The 21,480-nt window shown below is 37.3% G+C and overlaps 1 protein-coding gene and 2 pseudogenes across 6 annotated transcripts in view; 2 read left to right on the top strand and 1 right to left on the bottom strand.

Annotated features, from left to right (window-relative positions):
- Window positions 1–21,480, bottom strand: part of WWP1 (WW domain containing E3 ubiquitin protein ligase 1) — a 133,667-nt gene that overhangs the window by 38,412 nt on the left and 73,775 nt on the right. For 5 of the 6 annotated variants that reach the window (XM_019453395.2, XM_019453392.2, XM_019453393.2 and 2 more), the window contains 2 exons: window positions 9,733–10,069; window positions 49–144 (listed from right to left, as the gene is read on the bottom strand). In XM_019453395.2, the coding sequence (XP_019308940.1) occupies window positions 49–144; window positions 9,733–10,069 (433 nt within the window). Of the gene's footprint in view, window positions 1–48; window positions 145–9,732; window positions 10,070–19,358; window positions 19,419–21,480 lie in introns of those variants that run through there. The other variant, XM_019453398.2, reaches the window with a different exon arrangement.
- LOC128775321 (60S ribosomal protein L26-like) lies at window positions 1,242–1,677 on the top strand (annotated as a pseudogene).
- On the top strand, window positions 11,716–15,822 carry LOC128775348 (60S ribosomal protein L6-like; annotated as a pseudogene).

Raw genomic sequence — 21,480 nt, 5'->3', positions numbered from 1 at the left:
AAATGTATGATAAAACACAACTGGAGATGAATAAAGATGCCACATTACCCTGGAGGTAAAGGTTGCGGCCTCTCCCATGTGGTTGTTCGAGTGTTATGATCCACGTAATAGGTTCTACCATGAGGATCTTTTCTCTGTTCCCACCTTTAATAAAAATGCAAAAATGAAACTAAAAGATACCAAAATAAGACAACCTGAAAAATAATTCCTTCTTATATTCAGGAAAATTGCAAATAAGTTTTACTTTAAAAGGTTATATAATATATACACACGCATACAAAATTTCTTTTCCCAATTATTAGTGTCTTTTCAGTTCTTAATTATTACCTTTTTATTACCAGTACTGGCAACTCAGTAGATATATAGTCAGTACAGGAGGATAAATACCTAATGTTTTTAAAAGTTACTAATTTATATAATTTATCACCAGAAAATTATCAGAAATTCATCAGAAAAGACAAATTTAATTAAAGGTAGAGGAACTTTCAGCCTATTACCACACTCAAGGCACAAAATGTTAATGAGGTAATATCCACTTCTGCCTGCAATTTAAAAAATACACATCTATAAGATTTTATAGATATTGCATTAAAGAAGTATGTGGTGACACTGCTCCATGAAAATTCTTCTATATGCATAGTGTCTTCTTTTTGTGTACAGCTATCTCCCTCTTGTTTTCAGTAAAACTCTGTTTATGAACATTCCAATTTCATCTTTTCCTGTTTTATCTCAAAGACTCTCAATCTCTTATTTTCCCTACTCTCATTTTCTTCTCTGTGATTCCTGTTTCTTCTCTGTTCTTTCTGTAATATGGTATAGAAGAAAAATGTTAAATATAAAACATAATATTTCTGAGTTTAACATTCTTGTTTTCAATTGAAAGTAGACTAAATGGAAGAATTTTGTTTTCTCTTAAACTCAGGGGCCCAATTTGATTCTTTTTAGATTACAGAGGTCATTATTATTTTCTTACACAATGACCATACATATTAAGCTATTCCCTAAGCAAGGTATACACATACACACACATTTACTTTAAAAAGACATGCAAAAAAATTTAATAGTTTGCTTAATTAAGCTAATCGACAAACAAGTCACAAAATGTTTCAACAGAATTATGAATAAAAATGCCCAACTTCACAACTGACTCAGAATCATGTAAGTTGTTAAATCGATCTATTAAAAAAATCCCTGTTGCTCTCTTCCCTTTTGTGGCCACTGCTGAAGCACCAGTGGCCAAAATGAAGTTCAATCCCTTTGTGACTTCTGACCAGAGCAAGAACCATGAAAGACATTTCAATGCACCTCCCCACATTCGGAGAAGATTTTATCCTCCCCTCTTTCCAAAGAGCTGAGACAGAAGTACAACATTCGATCCACGCCCATCCGAAAGGATGATAAAGTAAGGTTGTGCGAGGACACTATAAAGGTCAGCAATTTGGCAAAGTAGTCCAGGTTTACAGAAGAAATACATCATTTACATTTAACGAGTTCAGCAAGAGAAGGCAAAAGGCACAACTGTCCTTGTGGGCACTCACCCAAGCGAGCTGGTTATCACTAGATTAAAACTGGACAAAGACTACAAAAAGATCCTTGAACGTAAAGCCAAATCTTGCCATGTTAGGAAAGGAATAGGGCAAATTGAGAAATAGGGCAATTGAGAAGATGCAAGAATAAAGTAACCTGATATACAACTTTAAATAAAAAACTGTTAAAATGAAAAAAAATCTCTGCTGTATAAAATCCTACTTTGGAATATTCATGCTACCCTATACTATAAAAATTCAAATATTTCTTACAAAAAAACATTTCACTAAAAAAAAACCTCTGAAACTTCAGATTTTATGTATTTTCACTTAATAATAAAAGTTCATTGGAAGGCAGGATTCCAATATGGAATTTCATTTTAAAGACATTTTGGGAATATCTGTAACACTATCAATGGGCTATTGATTTGTATGAAAGCTCAACAGCCAAAAACAAATGTCTTAAAAATATACGAAATTTCGGGGCGCCTGGGTGGCTCAGTCGGTTAAGCGTCCGACTTCGGCTCAGGTCATGATCTCACGGTCCGTGAGTTCAAGCCCCGCGTCAGGCTCTGTGCTGACAGCTCAGAGCCTGGAGCCTATTTCCGATTCTGTGTCTCCCTCTCTCTCTGACCTTCCCCTGTTCATGCTCTGTCTCTCTCTGTCTCAAAAATAAATAAACGTTAAAAAAAAAAAAAAAAAAAAATATATATATATATATATACACACACACACACACACACACGAAATTTCAAGAACCTCCTGATAATGGTAGTTTTGTTATTTTTAGGTATTAATTCCTATAATCAGTTCTTGAATTTTTATTGCAATTCTATAGCAAAACTTCCAGATTTCCATCTTTTACAAAGATTTTTATCAAAATTATACATACTTTCACATAATTTTATACATTCATAGTTGTATAATGATATACATACACCTTCACACATACAGTCTACAGGGCTCACTACAAAAAACAGTGCCTACTGTCCCCTTAACTTCATTTTCCATTCCACAAAAGCAACATTTTCAACTGTTTCAGCCAATTCTTTTAGTATTTACCTCTTTTTATATTAATAAGCTTATTTTACTATTTTAGATTTCATCTCAAACATTGTATATTGATTTCTCACTATGAGAGATTCAGCTGAAGTCTCTCTCCTGCATCCATCTACACACACACTGTAACACTTACCCTCCTTCGACCATTCCACATACACACGTATTGTGTCCTTCCCTTATATGATGTAAAACTCTCCTGACAGCTGAGTCATGGAACATAATATTTCTTTTGTCTCCTTTCTTCCCATTTTCTTAGTTTCTATGTATTTATTAATTTCACTCCCAAAACTTCTCCACCTGTATATATGTCCTCTCAAAATATTCAGACTCATCAGGTATTTACCAATCACAGCTGTGCCTCACAATGAGCTGCTGATCCTGTCTGGCCAACTGAGAAGCCTGCGGCACATCTGCCATCTTGGGCCCCCTTTTACCATCATGCTGGTGATTCCTTTCACTCCCTTTCTATCAGACACCTGAGATCTGAAGCCCATGCCTTTCACATTCAGTAGCTAATTTTATTTATTATTTTTTTTGAAGTTCATTTATTCATTTTAAGAGGGACAGAAACAGCATGAGTGAGAGAAGGGCAGAGAGAGAGGGAGACGGGGAATCTCAAGCAGACTCTGTACCACCAGGGAAGAGCCCAACGTGGGGCTCGAACTCAGGAAACCGCGAGATTAAGACCTGAGTTGAAACCAAGAGTTAGAGGCTTAATCGACTAAGCCACCCAGGCACCCCTCAGTAGCTAATTTTAGAGAAACACGAGTCCTGGTAGCTTCTTAACAAAGGATACACAGGAAATGAACTTTGGAAACCAATGATATCCGAAAATGTATTTATTCTGTGCACACACTCAACAGTTTGGCTGATTACAGAAATCAGGTTGCATTTAGTTTCCCTCAGCATTTTAAGTTGGCTTAACAGCTTTTTGCATTGATTCTAAGAACTCTAATGCCATTCTGATGAGTATGAGATGTGCTTTCAGTCCCTTTTTAAAATCTCTACAGAGAAAAAACTAAGGTTTGCTGGAGGGGAGGTGGGTGGGGGGATAGGTTAAATGAGTGATGGGTACTAAGAAGGGCACTTACTGTGATGAGCACTGGGTGTTACATATAAGTGATAAATCACTAAACCCTACACTTGAAACTAGTATTCTCTATCTCTCCCTCTCTCTCTTCCCACTCCTGCGTTCTAGCTCTCTCTCTCAAAATAAATAAATAGACTTAAAAAAAAAAATCTTTCTAAAAAAGGGTGGCTGCCTGGGTGGCTTGGTCAGTTAAGCATCTGACTCTTCGTTTCAGCTCAGGTCATGATTTCACAGTTCATGGGTTCGAGTTCCACACTGACAGTGAGGAGACTGGTTGGGATTCTCTATCCCTCCGTCTCTCATTACCCTTCCTGTGCTCTCACTCTCTCTTAAAATAAATAAATAGACTTAAAAAAAATCTTTCTGAAACTAATATTATATTATATGTTAACTAACTGGAATTAAAATGAAAGCTTGAAAAAATAAATAAAAACCAACTGAAAAACACCATGTAGAATGTGATACCAGTTTCTTAAAGTAATTCTATAAATGTATGCAAAACAGTAATTTACACAGTTACTCTCTAACCTCTTCACCTACTTCGATCTTTCCTCATAGAATCTGTCACTATATGACATTACTGAGTAGGTTATGTATGCAAGGCCCCAGCTGCTCAGCCTGCTGTTACACACCCTTCACAGCAGCAGAGACTTAGGCTCTCTTGGCCCTCTGAATATCCCAGGCCTGGAATAAAGTCTGATACAGAGAAGCTCTCAAATATTTACTACCGGAATAAAATATAGACACCACTCTCTGAGTGTTTCTGTATGACTTAAGTATTTTATTTGGTCATGTCTTAGCTTTGTGATCAGAAACAAATTTTAAGATTGAGGGAAAAAATAAACATAACCAAGTATTCCATCTATATAATGGGCTACAAAGTCCTTTTCTAGGTTTATCTCAGATAAACGGCAAATATTCCCAACTTAACACTCAACAAATACTCAGTAAGCACTCACGTTCCAAGCATAATGCTAGCCACTGGTTCTTAATTTTTCCAAAACGGGTTCACTTCCAGATTTCAGTGTTTTTGCTCTTAACAGAATTTACCTTTCTTAAATTTTTTCTGTAAAGTGCCAGAGAGTAAATATTTTAGGCTTTGTGGGTGAAAAGGCAAAGTCAATAATATTTGTAAGTACTTACATAATAAGAGCAAAAACTCCTGTCGTGGCCCCACCTCATTTTCCTAGCAGCCAGTCCAAGGGGAGGCAACTTGCTGAGCTGTCACTCCCAAAGTGAGATTCTTACTGCTTGGGGCATGGCAGTTGTCACAAGTGAGTCCCCAATGTGTAGGTGGTGACTAAGGCATTGGGCAGCAAGGACAGAAGAAGGTACTGGTGGGGAGAAAGGATGGTACAGAGCAAAGGGTGATATTCTGGATTGGTCTGGGTGACTCACAGTGACAGCCCACTAGAGCTGTGCCTGTGGGTCATATACAAGTGGTGGGCTGGAATTGGCAAGAGATCAGAACATCCCAGTAGTGAAAATTCATGAATACTTCCCAGTAAGTGCAAATTACCTGGCTGAATAAGACTTCTCAATAGAATTCTTTAATTTCATAGATTTAGGTGCTAATTTATAAATGCCACACTTCACCCAACCATAATACTCTCCTTTCTAGTATTTAGATATAGTCTCACTAAGACATTGTATATAAAATTTCCAAACCTACCACTGAACAAGGAACTTGCTTTAAAACAATAAGTAAATGTGGAAGAATTTTGTGAAATATATTACAATAAGAGAATTTAGTTACTTCTTGAATAACTGCTGATTTCAAACTTGTATAATGGGGTAGATAGTAAGACTTGCCTACTCATAAACCATGAAGAATGGTTACCTCTCTCCTCTACTGCTAACCTATGTCCACAAACTCCTACCCATCAGAAGCTCACTACTTTAAAGTCTCTCTCCTTTTATGAAAGAAAAACTGACCCTCAGCTCTGTATCTTTTCCTGCAATTTCCCCCAAACATTCCTCTTTCTCTGTGTCCACTAGCTCTTACTCCTTAAAAGTTTACTACACACTTCTACCCCTCCCATTCACTCCATCACACAGCACTCTGAATACAGCTCTATTTCCCAGAAACTGCTTGTCAAAGGTCAACAATAAATAATCTCTTTGTAGTTACATTCAATTGGTGACTTTCAGTTCTTATCTTACTTGAATTTTTCAGTAGTTTTTGACCTTGTTAATCATTTCCTCAGAAGCATTTACAAGCCAGGGCTTTTGCCCAATTGTTCACTCACTGAAAATCATTTAATCAAGCACTAACTCACTTATTTAACAAGTATTTATCAAGTACCTGCTACATAGCAGGGATGGTTTTGGGTACAAAGAATACTGAAACGGACAAACTTAAGCCCTTTCTAGTCTAGTGGAAAGAAAATTGACAACAAACAAATATGTGTCATGTGGTGATTAACATAACACAAGTTATGCTGATTAGAAGAACCCTACTCAAAAGCGTTCACACTGATTTCATTTATATTAATTCTGTAACAGGAAAAACTAAAACCTATAGTGGAAAAAAAAAAATCAGAACGGTGATTGACTGAAAAAGGTACTTTAGAGAACTTTCTGGGGTAATGGTAATATCTGAAATCTTAGTAAGGATTTGGGTTAATCGATGTATGTGTTTGTTGAAACCCATCAAAATAGTATGGTTAAGACTTGGGCATGTCCTTCTATGTAAACTTTACCTAAAAAACTTTACACAAATATTGAACTCCAGTTAATGACATACAAGCTAAAGTACTGAGGGAACTAAATGTACTGATGTCTGCAACTTATTGAATTACATTTAAAAATTAGATGGATAGAGAGAGGCAGAGATAGGAGATAAAGCAAATAGGGTAAAATGTAAATTACAGAATGCAGTGGTAGACATTGGAATGTTCACTGAAAAATTCTTTAAAGTTTTCTGCATGTTTATAAATTTTCCTAAGAAAAGGTTAGGAAAAAATAAGGCAAAGTAAAGGGATGGGTGCAGAGGGGCCTGATTTAAACAGAGAAAATCAGGAAAGGCCCCTGTAATGAGATAACATTTGAGCAGAGACCTGGATGAATTGTGCAGATATCAGAGGTATAACACTCCACACAAAAGTTTGGGCAAATGCAAAGGTCTTTGGGTGAGATCATGCTTGGCATAACACTCAAAATTCATCTCCAGGATGGAACACTGTTCCTTGAGAACACTCGTGATTCCAGGCACTCTGATTCCACTGGTAGTTATCTGAATTACTGAGCAAGTTACCAAAGAGAGGAAACACAGGAACTAAGATGTTTGAGGAAAGAGAAACGACGTAGTTTTGAAAACTGCTAACTCAGTTACACAAAGAATACTGCCTAAGCCAGAGGAATCAACCTTGGTTCCACTCTTCTTTTCTTCTACCTCCTTACAACTAATTACCAGGACATATCTTATCATCACCCTAAGAGACTAGCATCTCTTACTGCAGGTTCTTTTAATTTCTCACCTGGATTAATAACTTCTAAACTTTTCTGATGACAGCTAACAGAGTAAGAAATATGTTTTACATGAACATCTGTGTGTACTAGAGATTGCTATTTCCCTACAGATTTTATACACACAAACACACACCAGAAAAATAAACTTTCTGGAAATGTTTGCTCTTACTACACCTAATACTTTTTCAGTATTTTCTGTTCTTGTCTATATTGATTTACTTAAATTATGTGTTCAAATGCTGATCATAATCTAATGGGTTGCAACCTGCAATTTGAAAATCACATAGGTTACCACAAAGATCACATGATAGCTACAGACATGCTGAAGCATTTATTTGGCCCCCACAAAATTAAATATATATACTTATTATCACTTTAAATCATAATGCCTGCTTCTCTCATTTTTTTTTTTTTAATGTTTATTTATTTTTGACAGAGAGCGCATGAGCGGGGGAGGGGCAGAGAGATAGGAAGACACAGAATCTGAAGCAGGCTCCAGGCTCTGAGCTGTCAGCACAGATCCTGACATGGGGCTTGAACTCACGGAGTGTGAGACCATGACATGAGCCGAAGTCGGACGCTCAACCGACTGAGCCACCCAGGTACCCCCCTGCTTCTCTCATTTATAAAACAGTCTGGCTGCTATCTTTACTTACTTGTCTCAACTCTTTTTTTTTTTTTTTTTTTTTTTTAATTTAGAAATAGAGTGCATGTGAAAGGAGGAGAGAGACAGAGAGAATCCAAAGCACAATCCATGCTCAGCCAGATGCGAGGCTAATCCCATGACCCTGGGATCATGACCTGAGCTGAAACCAAGAATCAGATGCTCAAGAGAATGAGCCATCCAGGCACCCCAATTGTCTCCTTAACTCCTAATCTATCTATACCACTGCTAGAATTAATAACCTAACTAAAATGCAAACATAACTCTGCCACTCCCCTGCTCAAAATTCATTAATGTTTATCCACAGTTTTCAAGGAAAAACTCCCACACTCCTAGAAAAGCAAACAAAATTCTTCATAGGATTATTTACTCTTCAGTGCTACAAAGGTCACTTCCTCAAATGCTGAACTCAAACTGTAACAAAATACTACTTCCTGAGCTTCACTTACACGTTTTTGTAAATGCTAGAGATCTGAACATGCAGTCAGCCTTCCATTATCGGTGCCTCCATTATTGCTGTGCTAACTCCTACTCCTCTTTCAGGAATCCACTTAAGGGTCATCTCTTCCTAAAAGTTTTCTTTGATCTCAAAAGTGTAAGCTACTCCCTTGCAAGCTCTCTCTGTATATATTCCCACCCACAGCCTGCTAAACTTACCTCTAGCCTGGCTTTAACTGTACTGTATAGTTGGTGTTTACTTATCTTTATCCTCCTATCAGACCATGAGGTTAATAGAACAGCTTCTTACATGTATATATCACAGTGGCAGACATATGAAATGAGGATAAATGACTAGGCTGCCAAAGATAGAAAACAAAGGGACAATGAGAAATTTTTGAGAGAGAAGGAAGATACTGTACAGTCTGAAATGCTGGCAGGAAACAAGAGGGGATTGTAAGTAAGTAGCTGAAAATAAGCTCAGAGCAAGGTCTGGCCTGGACATACAGATTTAATAAAGTTGGGACAGTGTGAGATCCAAGAGGAAGAAGCACAGGCAGAAGACCAAAGTCTGAAACCACGATTAGGCAGTGACCAAAATCAGATGAGCCAGTAGAGAGCACTGAGAAAAACAGTTCAGAAAATAAGACAGGGCTGTGAACACAGTGACTGGTGACAAAATGAGGGCAATAAGACCTTCTAGAAGTGCAGTTTCAATATCTCTAAGAGAAGACATTCTAACTGCTGTAAGCTGTGTAGGAAAGTGCTGTGCCCATACTTCTAGTACAGTGTTGTCAAATTGTACTGCATATATGTTTACAAGTCTGAGCCACTATAAATAAGCTTTTTGAAGTCGGGGACAAAGAAAGACTCAGTAATATTAGTATCATCAGAACCAAGAAAAGAATCAAAAAAACATGTTAAGTAAAGCTGGAATAGGTGACCAAATGGAACACACACACAGAATACTCTTTAAAGGAAATCTTGGGAAGCTGAATAATTGCAATGGGAAATTTAAAAGAGACTAAGAATTATTAAGCAGCAATGAAAACCTGAGTTTGTAACAGAGCTAATCAGCAGGGTTAAGTGACTTTCCCCAGCACTCAGTACGAAGAAAAAGGATGGCTATGTTAGGGCCTGGGGAGCAGACCATAAAGGAAGCTGGAAAACTGAGGTAATTACATAGTGTTATGATCATTCTTATCTAAAAGTAAAAATAAACCAAGAATCAAATCAAGAGTGTCCTGCAAACTAACCCTAGGTTTTTTCTTTTCCCTTTATAATGCACATATTTCATAAGTGAGCATTCTTAGTTTTAAAAAGTACTTTGTGGCAAATACACAAATTGTATCAATCAGATTCCAGCTTTGATTTCAAATTACTAAACAACTGAAAAATTTTACATACACATTCAAGAGTCGTATTATCAAAAAGTTGCTATTCAAATTAAGTCAAACTTCTAAAAAATATATTTAACATACCCTGATGGCAAGGTTTCTGTGTTGGCATTTCCAGACTGTTGCCGTACAGGTTCCACACAGCCATCTGGCTGTCTTAATTTGGCTGCCTCAAAAGCAGAACTACTTCCAGAATTAGAGGTGGCAGGGTCTAAAGTACTTCTAGCTTCAGATCCAAATGCTGCACTAGTAGAGAGAATACATTCACTGTTTTCTGAGGAAGTCATTATTTCTTGAACTGGAGGATCTTCAACAGTAGTATTAGTGCAATTTGAAGACAAGGCGGTTTCTTCAGATACTATTACAGTATCCATAGTGGAAGCGTTATCAGTTGGTGCAGATGAGGATGATTCTCCATTAACTGAAAAGAGAAAATCAATAAGACGAACTATCAGGAAATGACAAAGCAAACAACTCACCAGTTACACTGATTCAGTACCTAACTGACGGTGAGTAATGTATCAGATACTGATGAAAATAAATAAGGCAGATTATATTTTTTCTTGCTTATATTTAGGGATGAATATATAAATAATAAAAATTTAAGAATACAGTTGACCCTTGAACAACACAGGTTTGAACTTCACAGGTCCACTTATATGTAGATTTTTTCCAATAAAAACAGTAAAACCTGTAAATGTATTTTTTCCTTCTCTGGTTTTCTTAACATTTTCTCTAGCTTACTGTATGGTAAGAAGACAGTATATAACAGATCTACAAAATATGTGTTAATTGACTATGTTACTAGTAAGGCTTCAGTCAACAATAGGCAATTAGTAGTCAAAACCTGGCGGCAGGGAGGGGGATGGAGTCCAAAGTTATACAAAATCATTCAATTGTTGGGGGGGGGGGGTGATGTTGGTGTTCCAATCCTTACTGTTCAAGGGTAAATTGTATACACACACACTAATAACTTTAACTTAAGGAAAAGAAAAACCAGTATGAGGATAACATGTTTTTTGGGTTTTTTTTCCAAATGATCAATTCTGAAAGTCTGCATGGTTTATATAAAAAACTTTAAAAAAAATTTTTACATTTATTTATTTTTGATAGAGACAGAGCACAAGTGGGGGAGGGGCAAAGAGAGAAGGAGACACAGAATCCAAAGCAGGCTCCAGGCTCCGCGCGGTCAGCACAGAGCCTGACGCGGGGCTCGAACTCACGGACTGCAAGATCATGACCTGAGCCAGAGTTGGACACTTAACCGACTAAGCCACCGAGGTGCCCCTATATATAAAAACTTTTAAAGATCCCTTTCAATCTCCTTCTCCTATGCAAATGGTAGCTAATATCAAAAATGTCAATGGGGGGAAACAGTGGCATTTAGATAGTACTATAGTGGACTGCCAGAAGATACAGAAATTCATTCTACACCTTCTAAAGAAATGACTCACTACTGGGATCCACTAATACAATTTAATGCTCATTTAAAAATTTTTTGGTTGCTTTATTAATGTTAGAGACAGAGTGCAAGTGAGGAAGGAACAGAGACAGAGGGAGACACAGATTTTGAAGCAGGCTCCAGGCTCTGAGCTGTCAGCACACAGCCCGACACGGGGCTCAAACTCACGAACTATGAGATCATGACCTGAGCTGAAGTCGGACACTTAACCAACTGAGCCACCCAGGCACCCTCTTAATGTTCATTTAAAAATTTTTTTTCTATGTTTTTATTTATTTTTGAGAGAGAGCGAGTGAGCACATGCAAGCATGGGAGGGACAGAGAGACACGGAGACACAGAATTTGAAGCAGGCTCCAGGCTCTGAGCTTGTCAGCACAGGGCCTGACATAGGGGTCAAACCCACAAAACATGAGATCATGACCTGAGTCAAAGTCGGATGCTTAACCGACTGAGCCACCAAGGAGCCCCTTAATGTTCATTTTAAATGTGATCAAAGCATTTCAATTATGTGTCACTATTAAAATGAAGTCAAATTAAAACTGGAAAGAGACATAGATTATTGAGTAAAACGTATTAGAAAATTCCACATAACGTTCTAATTGAAATGGGGAAGGGAGACCTAATTAAAGGTAATGGCATCTTCAGAGGGAAGACTTAAATGGTGGAAAGTGTACTATTAAAAGGAATTGAATGGTAAGCACAAAATAATAAGAGAATGAGTCAAGTACTGTCTAAATATGAGGAAGAGAATGGCTTTGGGGAAAAAAAAATACATAAAAGAAATAAAGTATTTACAGTTACCCTGTACCAAATACTATTAGATAACACAGTGAAATGAAAAAAGAATGTGCATAGAGAGGCTAACTTCTGGTGTCTCCTATATAATGCTCACTTAAATAATTACCTCATTTAATATTTACTCTTCAATAGTGCAGAAATTAATTTCCAAAAACAAAAAAGCTTAGTTAGCAGCAGTCTTTTCAAAGCAAAATAACACTAAATGGGAAAAGAGGAATAACTGAGATAAGATAATCCAGTCCAAGAAAAAAGTCATAAATCTTTTGCATACTAAAACACAGCACACAAAAACGAACTGTTAGAGAGGAATAAAATGAGATATTAAAGAGCACTGTTCAGTTGTTCAAGGCAAAAACTCCTCTCCTACAATAATTCAACAGCAGGTGAGTGCTCTCAGCTCTTCTCTCCATCTGTACCACTACCTTCTGGTCCATCGTTTCTTGCTTTTACTACTATCAACAGCCTCCTAATTTTAGTCTGCTGGTTTTTCTCATGTCCAGCTACAAGCTATTCTCCAAATGACGGCTCAGAGTAATCTTTTTCACAACATATAAGATTTTTTCATTCCCCTAATTAAACACATCAGTGGATTCCCATTACCACCAGAATAAATTCCAAACTCTTTTACCACAGCCTATGACAATGACTATGTTAATCTGCTCCACAGTTATGCCTGACTTCTCACGATGGCCTTCCTTCTGTTCCCTGAATAGCAAACTCCTTCCCACTTAAGGGATGTGCACTTGCTGTTCCTGTGGCCTCCTAATACCTCATGACTGGCTTCTTATCATTTAGAGTGCATGCCCAATTATAACTTCAGAATGTACTTGAGGCAGTGCTTGAGTACCTTATTTACTGTTGTTTCCACCACACCCTAACCTGTTTTATTTCTCATGTTCTGAAATCATTTTATTTGTTTTCATTTCTTTAAGTTCAGAATGGTACAAAAACTTTGTCACTCTTGCATTTCCCAACTGTTAAAAATGCTTTGCATACGAACACAATAAATATTTGTTGAATCAATAAATTAAAGACAAATCATAGAGGAAGAAATGAACTGAACATACCTCTCCCAAAACTATGCAGATTAAAGAGCATCAGTAGAAATATTAACTATATGAAAAATTTAATAACACAATACATCTGACTTAAATTACAAAGAGGTAGCTTTGAGTTTCTACTATGTACATATTCCATCCAAACACGCTGAGAATTTTTAGAAAACCAATATAAAAGACCAAAGGAAAATCCTCCATTATATAATAAGGAGGCCACATTCTAATTACAATGCAATAAAACTAGAAACAAGCAATACAAAATACAACTTATTAAAATGTTTACTGAAAGTCTGGCAGAATCTGTTAAACACTTTTTAAGGGTTATCTTATGTAATAATCTTCACAGAACCATGCTGAGACAGATACCAGCATTATCTCCACTTTACTGGTGAGGAAACTGGTAACTTTCTTTTTAAATGTTTATTTATTTTGAGAGAGAGAGAGAGAATGCATGCATGTGCAAGCTAGGGATGGACAGAGAGAGAGAGAGAGAGAGAGAGAGAGAGAGAATCCTAAGCAAGCTCCAAGCTGTCAGTACAGAGCCCAATGTGGGTCTCAATCTCACAAATTGTGAGACCACGACCTGAGGTGAGATTAAGAGTCAGACACTTAACTCACTAAGCCACCCAGATGCCCCAGAAGACAGATACTTTTATGTCCATAAAAATGATAGTACTCTCCCCCAATTCACAATCAATATGCTTAGAAGATAAACTAAATAATTATTGAGTTAAAGAGGAAATAATGAAATTATAGACTTTAGGGAAATTAATGGCAATGAAAACACTTGTATCAAAGGCTATTGGACAAAGCCTAACAAGTATCCACGAATATAAGAAAGAATGGCAATAAATGAGCTTAGCACTCAATTCCAGAGCTGAGGGTCCATTGGGGGTGGGGGGCAATGGTAGAAGGAATTTAAAAACCAATAAAACAGATCAGAATTTCCAAACTTACTGATAAGAAATGGGATCCTGTTGGGATCTTGTTGGAAGTATAGATCTCAGTTCCCATTCTAGATTTACTGAATCTCTAGGGGAAATCTCTAAGGAAGGTTTGGGAATCTGTATTTTTAACAAATGCTTCAGATGAATTCTTACCAGTAATATGGAGAAACCATGAAATATACCTTTCCAAGTTTTATAAAGAATATATAATATGAATAACATTAGGAATGCCACATACAACTTTGTAAGTCTGAACCATATTAACTAATCTAAATCAAGAGAAAGAAAAATTGAAAAGGCTCATCATGGGTTGGCTCAGTCAGTGGAGCATGTGACTCTTGATCTTGGGGTTGAGTTCAAACCCCACATTGGATATAGAGATTATTTAAAAATAAAATCTTTAAAAATAAAATAAAAAGAAAGAAAGGACTCATCAGAGTAGAAATTGAAAAGGTGATAAAAGATCATAGCACTCCACCAAAGGGCACAAGGCTCACTTAGTGTTCTGAGAAAATCCTATGAAGCCTTCAATGAACAGATCACTCTCAATGTTATTTAAAGTAACAAGGAGTAAAAAGGAGTTTCTTAGTTTACTCTTGTAAGGGTAAGTTAACCCTAAAGTTGAAACTCAATAAATTCTAAGATGGTTCAATATTAGGATATTATGTTAGGAAATTGACTATGCTAACATATTAAAAGATAAAAGCCATGACTATTTTCAATACAAACCAAAAATAATTCAATAAAACCTTGATAAAACACTTGATAAGAGGAATCAAGAAAAATAAATAGTCTAGATTACCAGAAACCCACAGTAAGCATCGTATATTAACTATAAAATATTAGAAGAATTTCTATTAAGGTCAGGAACAAATTAAAGTCAGGAACAAAACAAGGAAGATCACAACCACCACTCCAATACTGCTGATTACTTTGATGATGCATTAAGACAAGAAGTGAAAAATACTGGAAATAAAATGCTCACTCACAGAGGATAAGTTTATTTAGAACACTCGACAGGATCTCTGACCCATCTTGCAAGATGGCAGGCAAAAAAAGCCGAGAAGCCAAATACTAAGGAGAAAAAAATCAAAGCCAAGAAGGTCAGACTAGTGCAAGGTTAAGAAGAGTAACCTCAGGGCTAAAATGCCAAAGAACAGGAAGCCCCACTGCAGCCAAAACCCTGGCCTAGGCAAAGGAATTGGCAGATATTCCTGATCAGCTATGAAAGGCCATGTACAAGAGGAAGAAGTATTCAGCAGCTAAATACAGAGTTGAAAAGAAAAAGGAGAAGGTTCTTGCTACTGTCACAAAACCAGTTGGTGGTTAACGGGAATGGTGGTACCTGAGTGGTTAAAATTCACAAAGTGCCTAGGTATTATCCTACTGAAGATGTTCCTGGAAAGCTATTGAGCCATGGCAAAAAACAACAACCCTTTCAGTCAGCATGTGAGGAAAATGCAAGCTAGCATCACTCCTGGGTTCATTTTGATCACCTTCACTGTGCTCCACAGAGGCAAGAGGGTGGTTTTCCTGAAGTAACTGAGCAGTGGCTTGCTACTTGTGATCGGACCTCTGGCCCTCAATCGACTTCCTCTGTGTAGAACACACCAGAAATCTGTCATTGCCACCTCCTCCAAAACTGGTATCAGCAGTGTGAAAATCCCAAAACATCTCACTGATGCTTACTTCAAGAAGCAGCAGCTGAGTAAACCCAGACACCAGGAAGGTGAGATCTTCAACATGGAGAAACGGAAATATGAGATTACAGAACAGCACAGAGTTGATCAGAAAGCTGCAGACTCGCAAATGCTCCCACAAATCAAAGCTGTCCCTTAGCTTCAGGGCTATATCCGTTCTGTGTTTTCTCTCACAAATGGAGTTCACCCTCACAAATTGGTGTTCTAAGTTTCTTAAAAAGACCCTAATAACTGATCCATTAAAAAAAATAATAAAAAAAGAACACTCACAAGAGTCAACTGAAAAGCTATTAGTACCCAATTAATTTGACCAAAATGTATTAGCTCAACGACCAGATAGAAGTTCAACATCAAAATTACACTCAAGACTTATCTAAACAAAACTAAAAAACATTTTTAAGAGACATTTTAAAACACGGAATGAATGGAGAGGCACATAAAATATCTCTGGATGGGAAGATTCAGCACTGCAAAAAAAAGTAATAATTAACTGGTAAAAATACTGGTAAGGAAGCAGAGCATGAGAAATTCTCATTATTGCTGGTGGGAAAACAAAAGGGTCCAGCCACTTTGGAAGACAGTTTGAACAGTTTCTTACAAAAATAACCATACTCTTATTATATAATAAAGCAGTCCTGGTTTTCAATCCAGTTAAGTTGAAATCTTACGTCCACACAAAAACCTGCACATGAATGTTTATATCAGCTATATTCATAATGGCAAAAATGGAAGCAACCAAGATGGGTAAGAAAATTGGGGTACATTCATTCATACAATGGAATATTATTTGACAGTATCAGAAATGAGACGTCAAGCCATAAAAAGACATGGAGGAGCCTTAAATGCATATTGCTAAGTGAAAGAAGATTCCAACTATAGAGGCCAAACTACAGAGACAGCAAAAAGATCAGTGGTTGTTAGGAGTGTGGGGTAAAGGATAAATAGATGGAGCACAGGGGATTTGGAGAGTGGTAAAACAATTCTGCAGGATACTGTAATGTTGGGTCCACGACAACATGAATTTCTTAAATCTCACAGGACCCATACAACACAAAGAGTGAGCCTTGATGTCAACTATGGACTATAGTTAACAATAACGTATTTATACTGGTTCATTAATTCTAACAAATGTAGCACAGTAATGCAAGGTGTTAATAATGGGAAATTCTGAGTGGGGTAGGACGGCATATCTTTGATTAGAGATTATTACTGATACACGTCAGTGGTTCTCAACTGGACACAAATTTGCCCCCCACTTCAAAGACAGTTAGCAACATCTGGAGCTATGTTTGGTTGTCACAGCCAGGGGAAAGGGAGATGTTACTGGCATCTAGTGGGTACAGGTCAGGAATATACAATACACTGGACAGCCACCCACAACAAAGGATTATCTGGCCCACCATGTCAACAGTGTGAAGTTGAGAAACTCTTATGTGTGCATACCCAGCCACCAGGCAGTGTCCTGCAAAATAAACATCTGTCTACGGTAGCTGCAATACAAACATCTGTTAACAAATGGTATAAGGATGAGTGAAAGGACAAACTAACAAAAAAGACAAAAAGGGAAGGCAGAGAGAGAGGGAGGTCAGAATCATAGGCTCCTTGCTCGTGAAAGAATATGGAGAATTACACGTAAGCTAGTATTTGAAATGTGTAACAGGTGGGAAATTGGAAGTTTATGCAAAGCATTTTTCTTCTCTACAGACTTGGTTTCTTAATGAATGTATCCAAACCCTTACTTTCAGCCATTATGACATTTAAGTTACAGGACACACCTCCCTACTTTCGTGTTTAATCCTTGAGAAGTTTTCCTTGTACTTTATGATATGTACATCTCAAAGCACCACACATTTGTCCTTACTATAACTGTTCAAATAAAGCAAAAAAAGGCAGAAATACTCAAGATTTGAGTATCATTTTTACTCCTTTTTAAAAGTGTGACATGAATGGGGGCACCTGGGTGGCTCAGTCGGTTAAGCATCCAACTTTGGATTTCGGCTCTGGTCATTCAGGATCTCACAGTTCTTGAGTTTGAGCCCCACGTCAGGCTCTGCGCTGGCAGCAAAGCCTGCTTGGGATTCTCTCTCTCCTCTCTGCCCCTCCCCCAGCCTGCTCTCTCTCTCTTTCAAAGTAAATAAATAAAATTAAAAGGTGTGACACAAAGAACTACTGGTGTATATGCATCTTAAGTTTCTTTAAAGTCAATTCACACTTCTAAGTGGGTGGCTATAAAGGGGGTAGTGTTCGAGGGAGGCTTTGATGATGGGATAGTTCTGTATCTTGATCACAGTAGCAGCTACATGAAGTAATACATGATAAAACCGCACAGAATGCACACACAGTGCAGGTACAATAGGCAAAGTGGAGATTTTGTCAACGCCAATTTCCTGATTTTTATATTGTACTGCAGTTACACACTGTATGTTCACACAGGGAGAGCTCCCTATACATTTCTTGGCAACTTTCTATTATTTCAAAATAAAAAGCTATAAACAAAAGTCTAATAAACTTGTGAAATCAGTTCTGCCTGAAACCATACAGAGCTCTGATCTATTAATAAAAGAAAAATTATGTGTTAGAAAAAGTCATTTCACACTGGAAGTTACAGATAGTGGGAAGTGGAGAAGAAAATAGTATTGTTCTTAAATATCTATCACTGTCCAAGGAATATGGTAGATGTTTTTTATTATCTCATTTAACCTTTGAAACAATCCTATCAGGTGGTTAACTGAGGATTATCCTCTTTTTATAAATGGAGGAGCTAGATTTTAAGAATATTAAGTTTGTCTAAGATCACACAGTTAACACATTAAACAGTAGAGCTGGATTTGAACTTAGTCCTATTAGATGCCAGGATTGCCTCCCATTTTAGCTTTAAAAAACTATCAATATTTATAGCAACTAAACTTATCAAAGGAGCTTTTTTTTTAATTTTAGAGAGAATGCATATTGGAGGGAGAGGTGGAGAGAGGGAGGGAGAGAGGGAGGGAGGGAGGGAGGGAGAGAGAGAGAGAGAGAGAGAGAGAGAGAGAGAGAGAGAGATTGAATATCTTAAGCAGGCAGCATGCTCAGTGCAGAGCCCGACCAGGGGCTTGATCCCACAACCCTGGAATCATGACCTGAGTCGAAATCAAAAATTGGATGCTCAACCAACTGAGCTACCCAGGTGCCCTTCAAATGGAGCCTCCTGATCTAAAGGGAGGGAGAAAAAAAATTCCCACCAAAAAGCCTTCTTGTATTGATACTGTCTCTGGTGAAATGAAATCATTTGTCTTAAACTCCTTAGCACAGGGCTATAATCCCTTGTCTGAAATCCTTGGGGTCAAGTATGTTCCAGAATCCATTAGTTTTCGAAATTTAGAAAAGTAATATGGCATGTGTACTGTATATTACACTAATAACTGAGCAGATTTGAGGGCTACACATTGTAATTAAACACAATACTATTTCTGTGGCAAAATGTAGAGATACACTAAGCATGATAAACTATGAATACATTTAAGTCAGTTGTAGTCACTCTGACATCAAAGGAGTTCACCAAAAAACCTTTGGTTTTAAAGATTTTAGGATTCTGAATTGTAGGTAAGGGACTAAAAACATGCAATGTGTTATATACAGAATATGCACACTCCCATCCGTATCCCCTCTGTAACATGAAAACTGATTTTAAAAGTCCATGATTAGAAAAAGGAATACCATTTTTGTACTAAGGCCTTAAAGATTATCCCAATCCTTGAAAAGTACCTGAATTCATCCTCCTACCAAGGGATGACAGATCACACTAAAGGCACTGGCAGAGTGGTTACTACCAACAGAATAGGTTCTGGAAGCCTTTTTAAACTGGCCAATAGAATGATGACAGATTGTTTTGTCAGATGTCGCCAACAATTATCAGAGGAGGTGAAAACACAATCGCTAAGTTGGATGATGAAATATTATTTGAAGTCTATCAAAGTATAAAAGCTGAACAGTATACCTTTGAGACACTATAAAAATCACACACATCAAAGTGAACAGAGAAGCAGAAGGCAGAGAGAGCTCAGAGAGATATAACTGGATGTCAATTACAGCTTTTCTACTCCCTAGCTGTGATCTGTGTTTCCGTTCCTCTTGGGAAAAAGGGAAAGATATTGGTATTTATTTCAATTAGTTATGGTGAAAGTTCAATCAGTAAATAGATATACAGTGTTTACAACATATATAGCACAAATGTTAGCTATTATGATTATCCTAGGTTTCCTAATAGCTACTGTGAATGTTATGGGAATTACTTACAATGGAGCCTTCAATTCTAGTTCCTCATATGTGTTATATTCACCTTGAAATTTTGGGCAAGGATAAATAAGAACGTGGGAAGTGGGGCATCTAGGTGGCTCAGTTATTTAAGCATCCAACTTTGCCTCAGGTCATGATCTCACAGTGAGTTCGAGCCCTGCATCGGGCTCTCTGCTGTCAGCACAGAGCCCACTTTGTATCCTCTGTCTCCCTCTCTCTCTCTCTGCCCTTCCCCTGCTCATGCTCTCTCTCTAAAATAAATATCAAAAAGGCAAAAAACAAAAAAAACATGGGAAGTGTACTTGTTCTCAATGGAAGAGTCTATAGAGAACCCGAGAAACCATGGAGTGTAAGAGATTCTGAGATTTCTGAAAAGCCTCCGTAAGTCTTCCTCCCTTTTGTACCAGCATCTGAATATACCCAAACATTAAAACATGCAACTAACCAGTGGTCAATGGACACTTTCACCAATCTACTCAAACAGCTAAATATTTTAGGAAGAAGAGTTAACTCACCAAATTCCATAGATTTTAAATGGAGGATGATGACAAGAATGAGATAGAATGGCGGTATAAGCCTTTCTGAAATGATCATTCATCCTTCTTATTCTTTTCATGAATCAGGACTGAACTTTACAAATAATTGGCCTTTTATCTAATTAGTTTCAGAAATGATGGAACTGGAACTACATTCTGAATGTAATGATAATCCCATATAACAAATCAATCCTGTTATATAACAGTGTTATTTTTATTTTTCACAACTTCTTTGGAGTGTTGTTAAGGAAGTTATATTGTTTAAAATGCAAATTTTGGGGCACCCAGGTGGCTCAGTTGAGCATCTGACTTCGGCTCAGGTCACAATCTCACAGCTCGTGAGTTCAAGCCCCACGTCAGGCTCTGTGTTGGCAGCTTGGAGCCCGGAGCCTGGAGCCTGCTTTGGATTCTGTCACCCTCACTCTCTGCCCATCCACTGCTTGTGCTCTGTCTCTCTCTCTCAAAAATAAATGTTAAAAAAAAATTAAAATATAATGCAAATTTATGAATTAGGTTTTCCTTGAAATTTTTTGGTATGGATAATTACTTAATAACTTAAAAATTCATGACCAAAAAGCACTAGATTTAAGCTTCATTGTGAAAAACTCTGGTTCAGATAAACCACTTTTCTATGTGTTGATATGTATTTTTTGAATTTTTTTTTTTTTTTTTTTTTTTTTAAGAGAGAGTGAGCACACACAAGCCAGGGAGAGGGGAAATCAAGAGTCATGTCAAGCCAACTGAGCCTCCCAAGTACCTCTATGTGTTTACATTTTTAAAAAATAAATTACTGAGGTGCCTGGGTGGTTCAGTCAGTTAAGCATCCAACTTCAGCTCAGGTCACGATCTCGTGGTTTTTGTGTTTGGGCCACGCATCACGCTCTCCACTATCGGAATGGAATCTGCTTCACATCCTCTGTCCCCCTCTCTTTCTGCCCTTCCCTGGTCATTCTCTCTCTCTCTCTCAAAATAAATAAATAAACCTTAAAAAAATAAATTATTGGTCCTTTCTATAGGTACTCAGACTATTTTTAAAAATCGTAATATTTAATTTA

This window comes from Panthera pardus, unplaced genomic scaffold (genome assembly GCF_024362965.1).
Source record: "Panthera pardus isolate Hobbes unplaced genomic scaffold, ASM2436296v1 HiC_scaffold_7, whole genome shotgun sequence".
NCBI lineage: Eukaryota > Metazoa > Chordata > Mammalia > Carnivora > Felidae > Panthera > Panthera pardus.
Note: the sequence above shows the minus strand (reverse complement) of the source record. Positions and strands in the feature narration are given on the sequence as shown.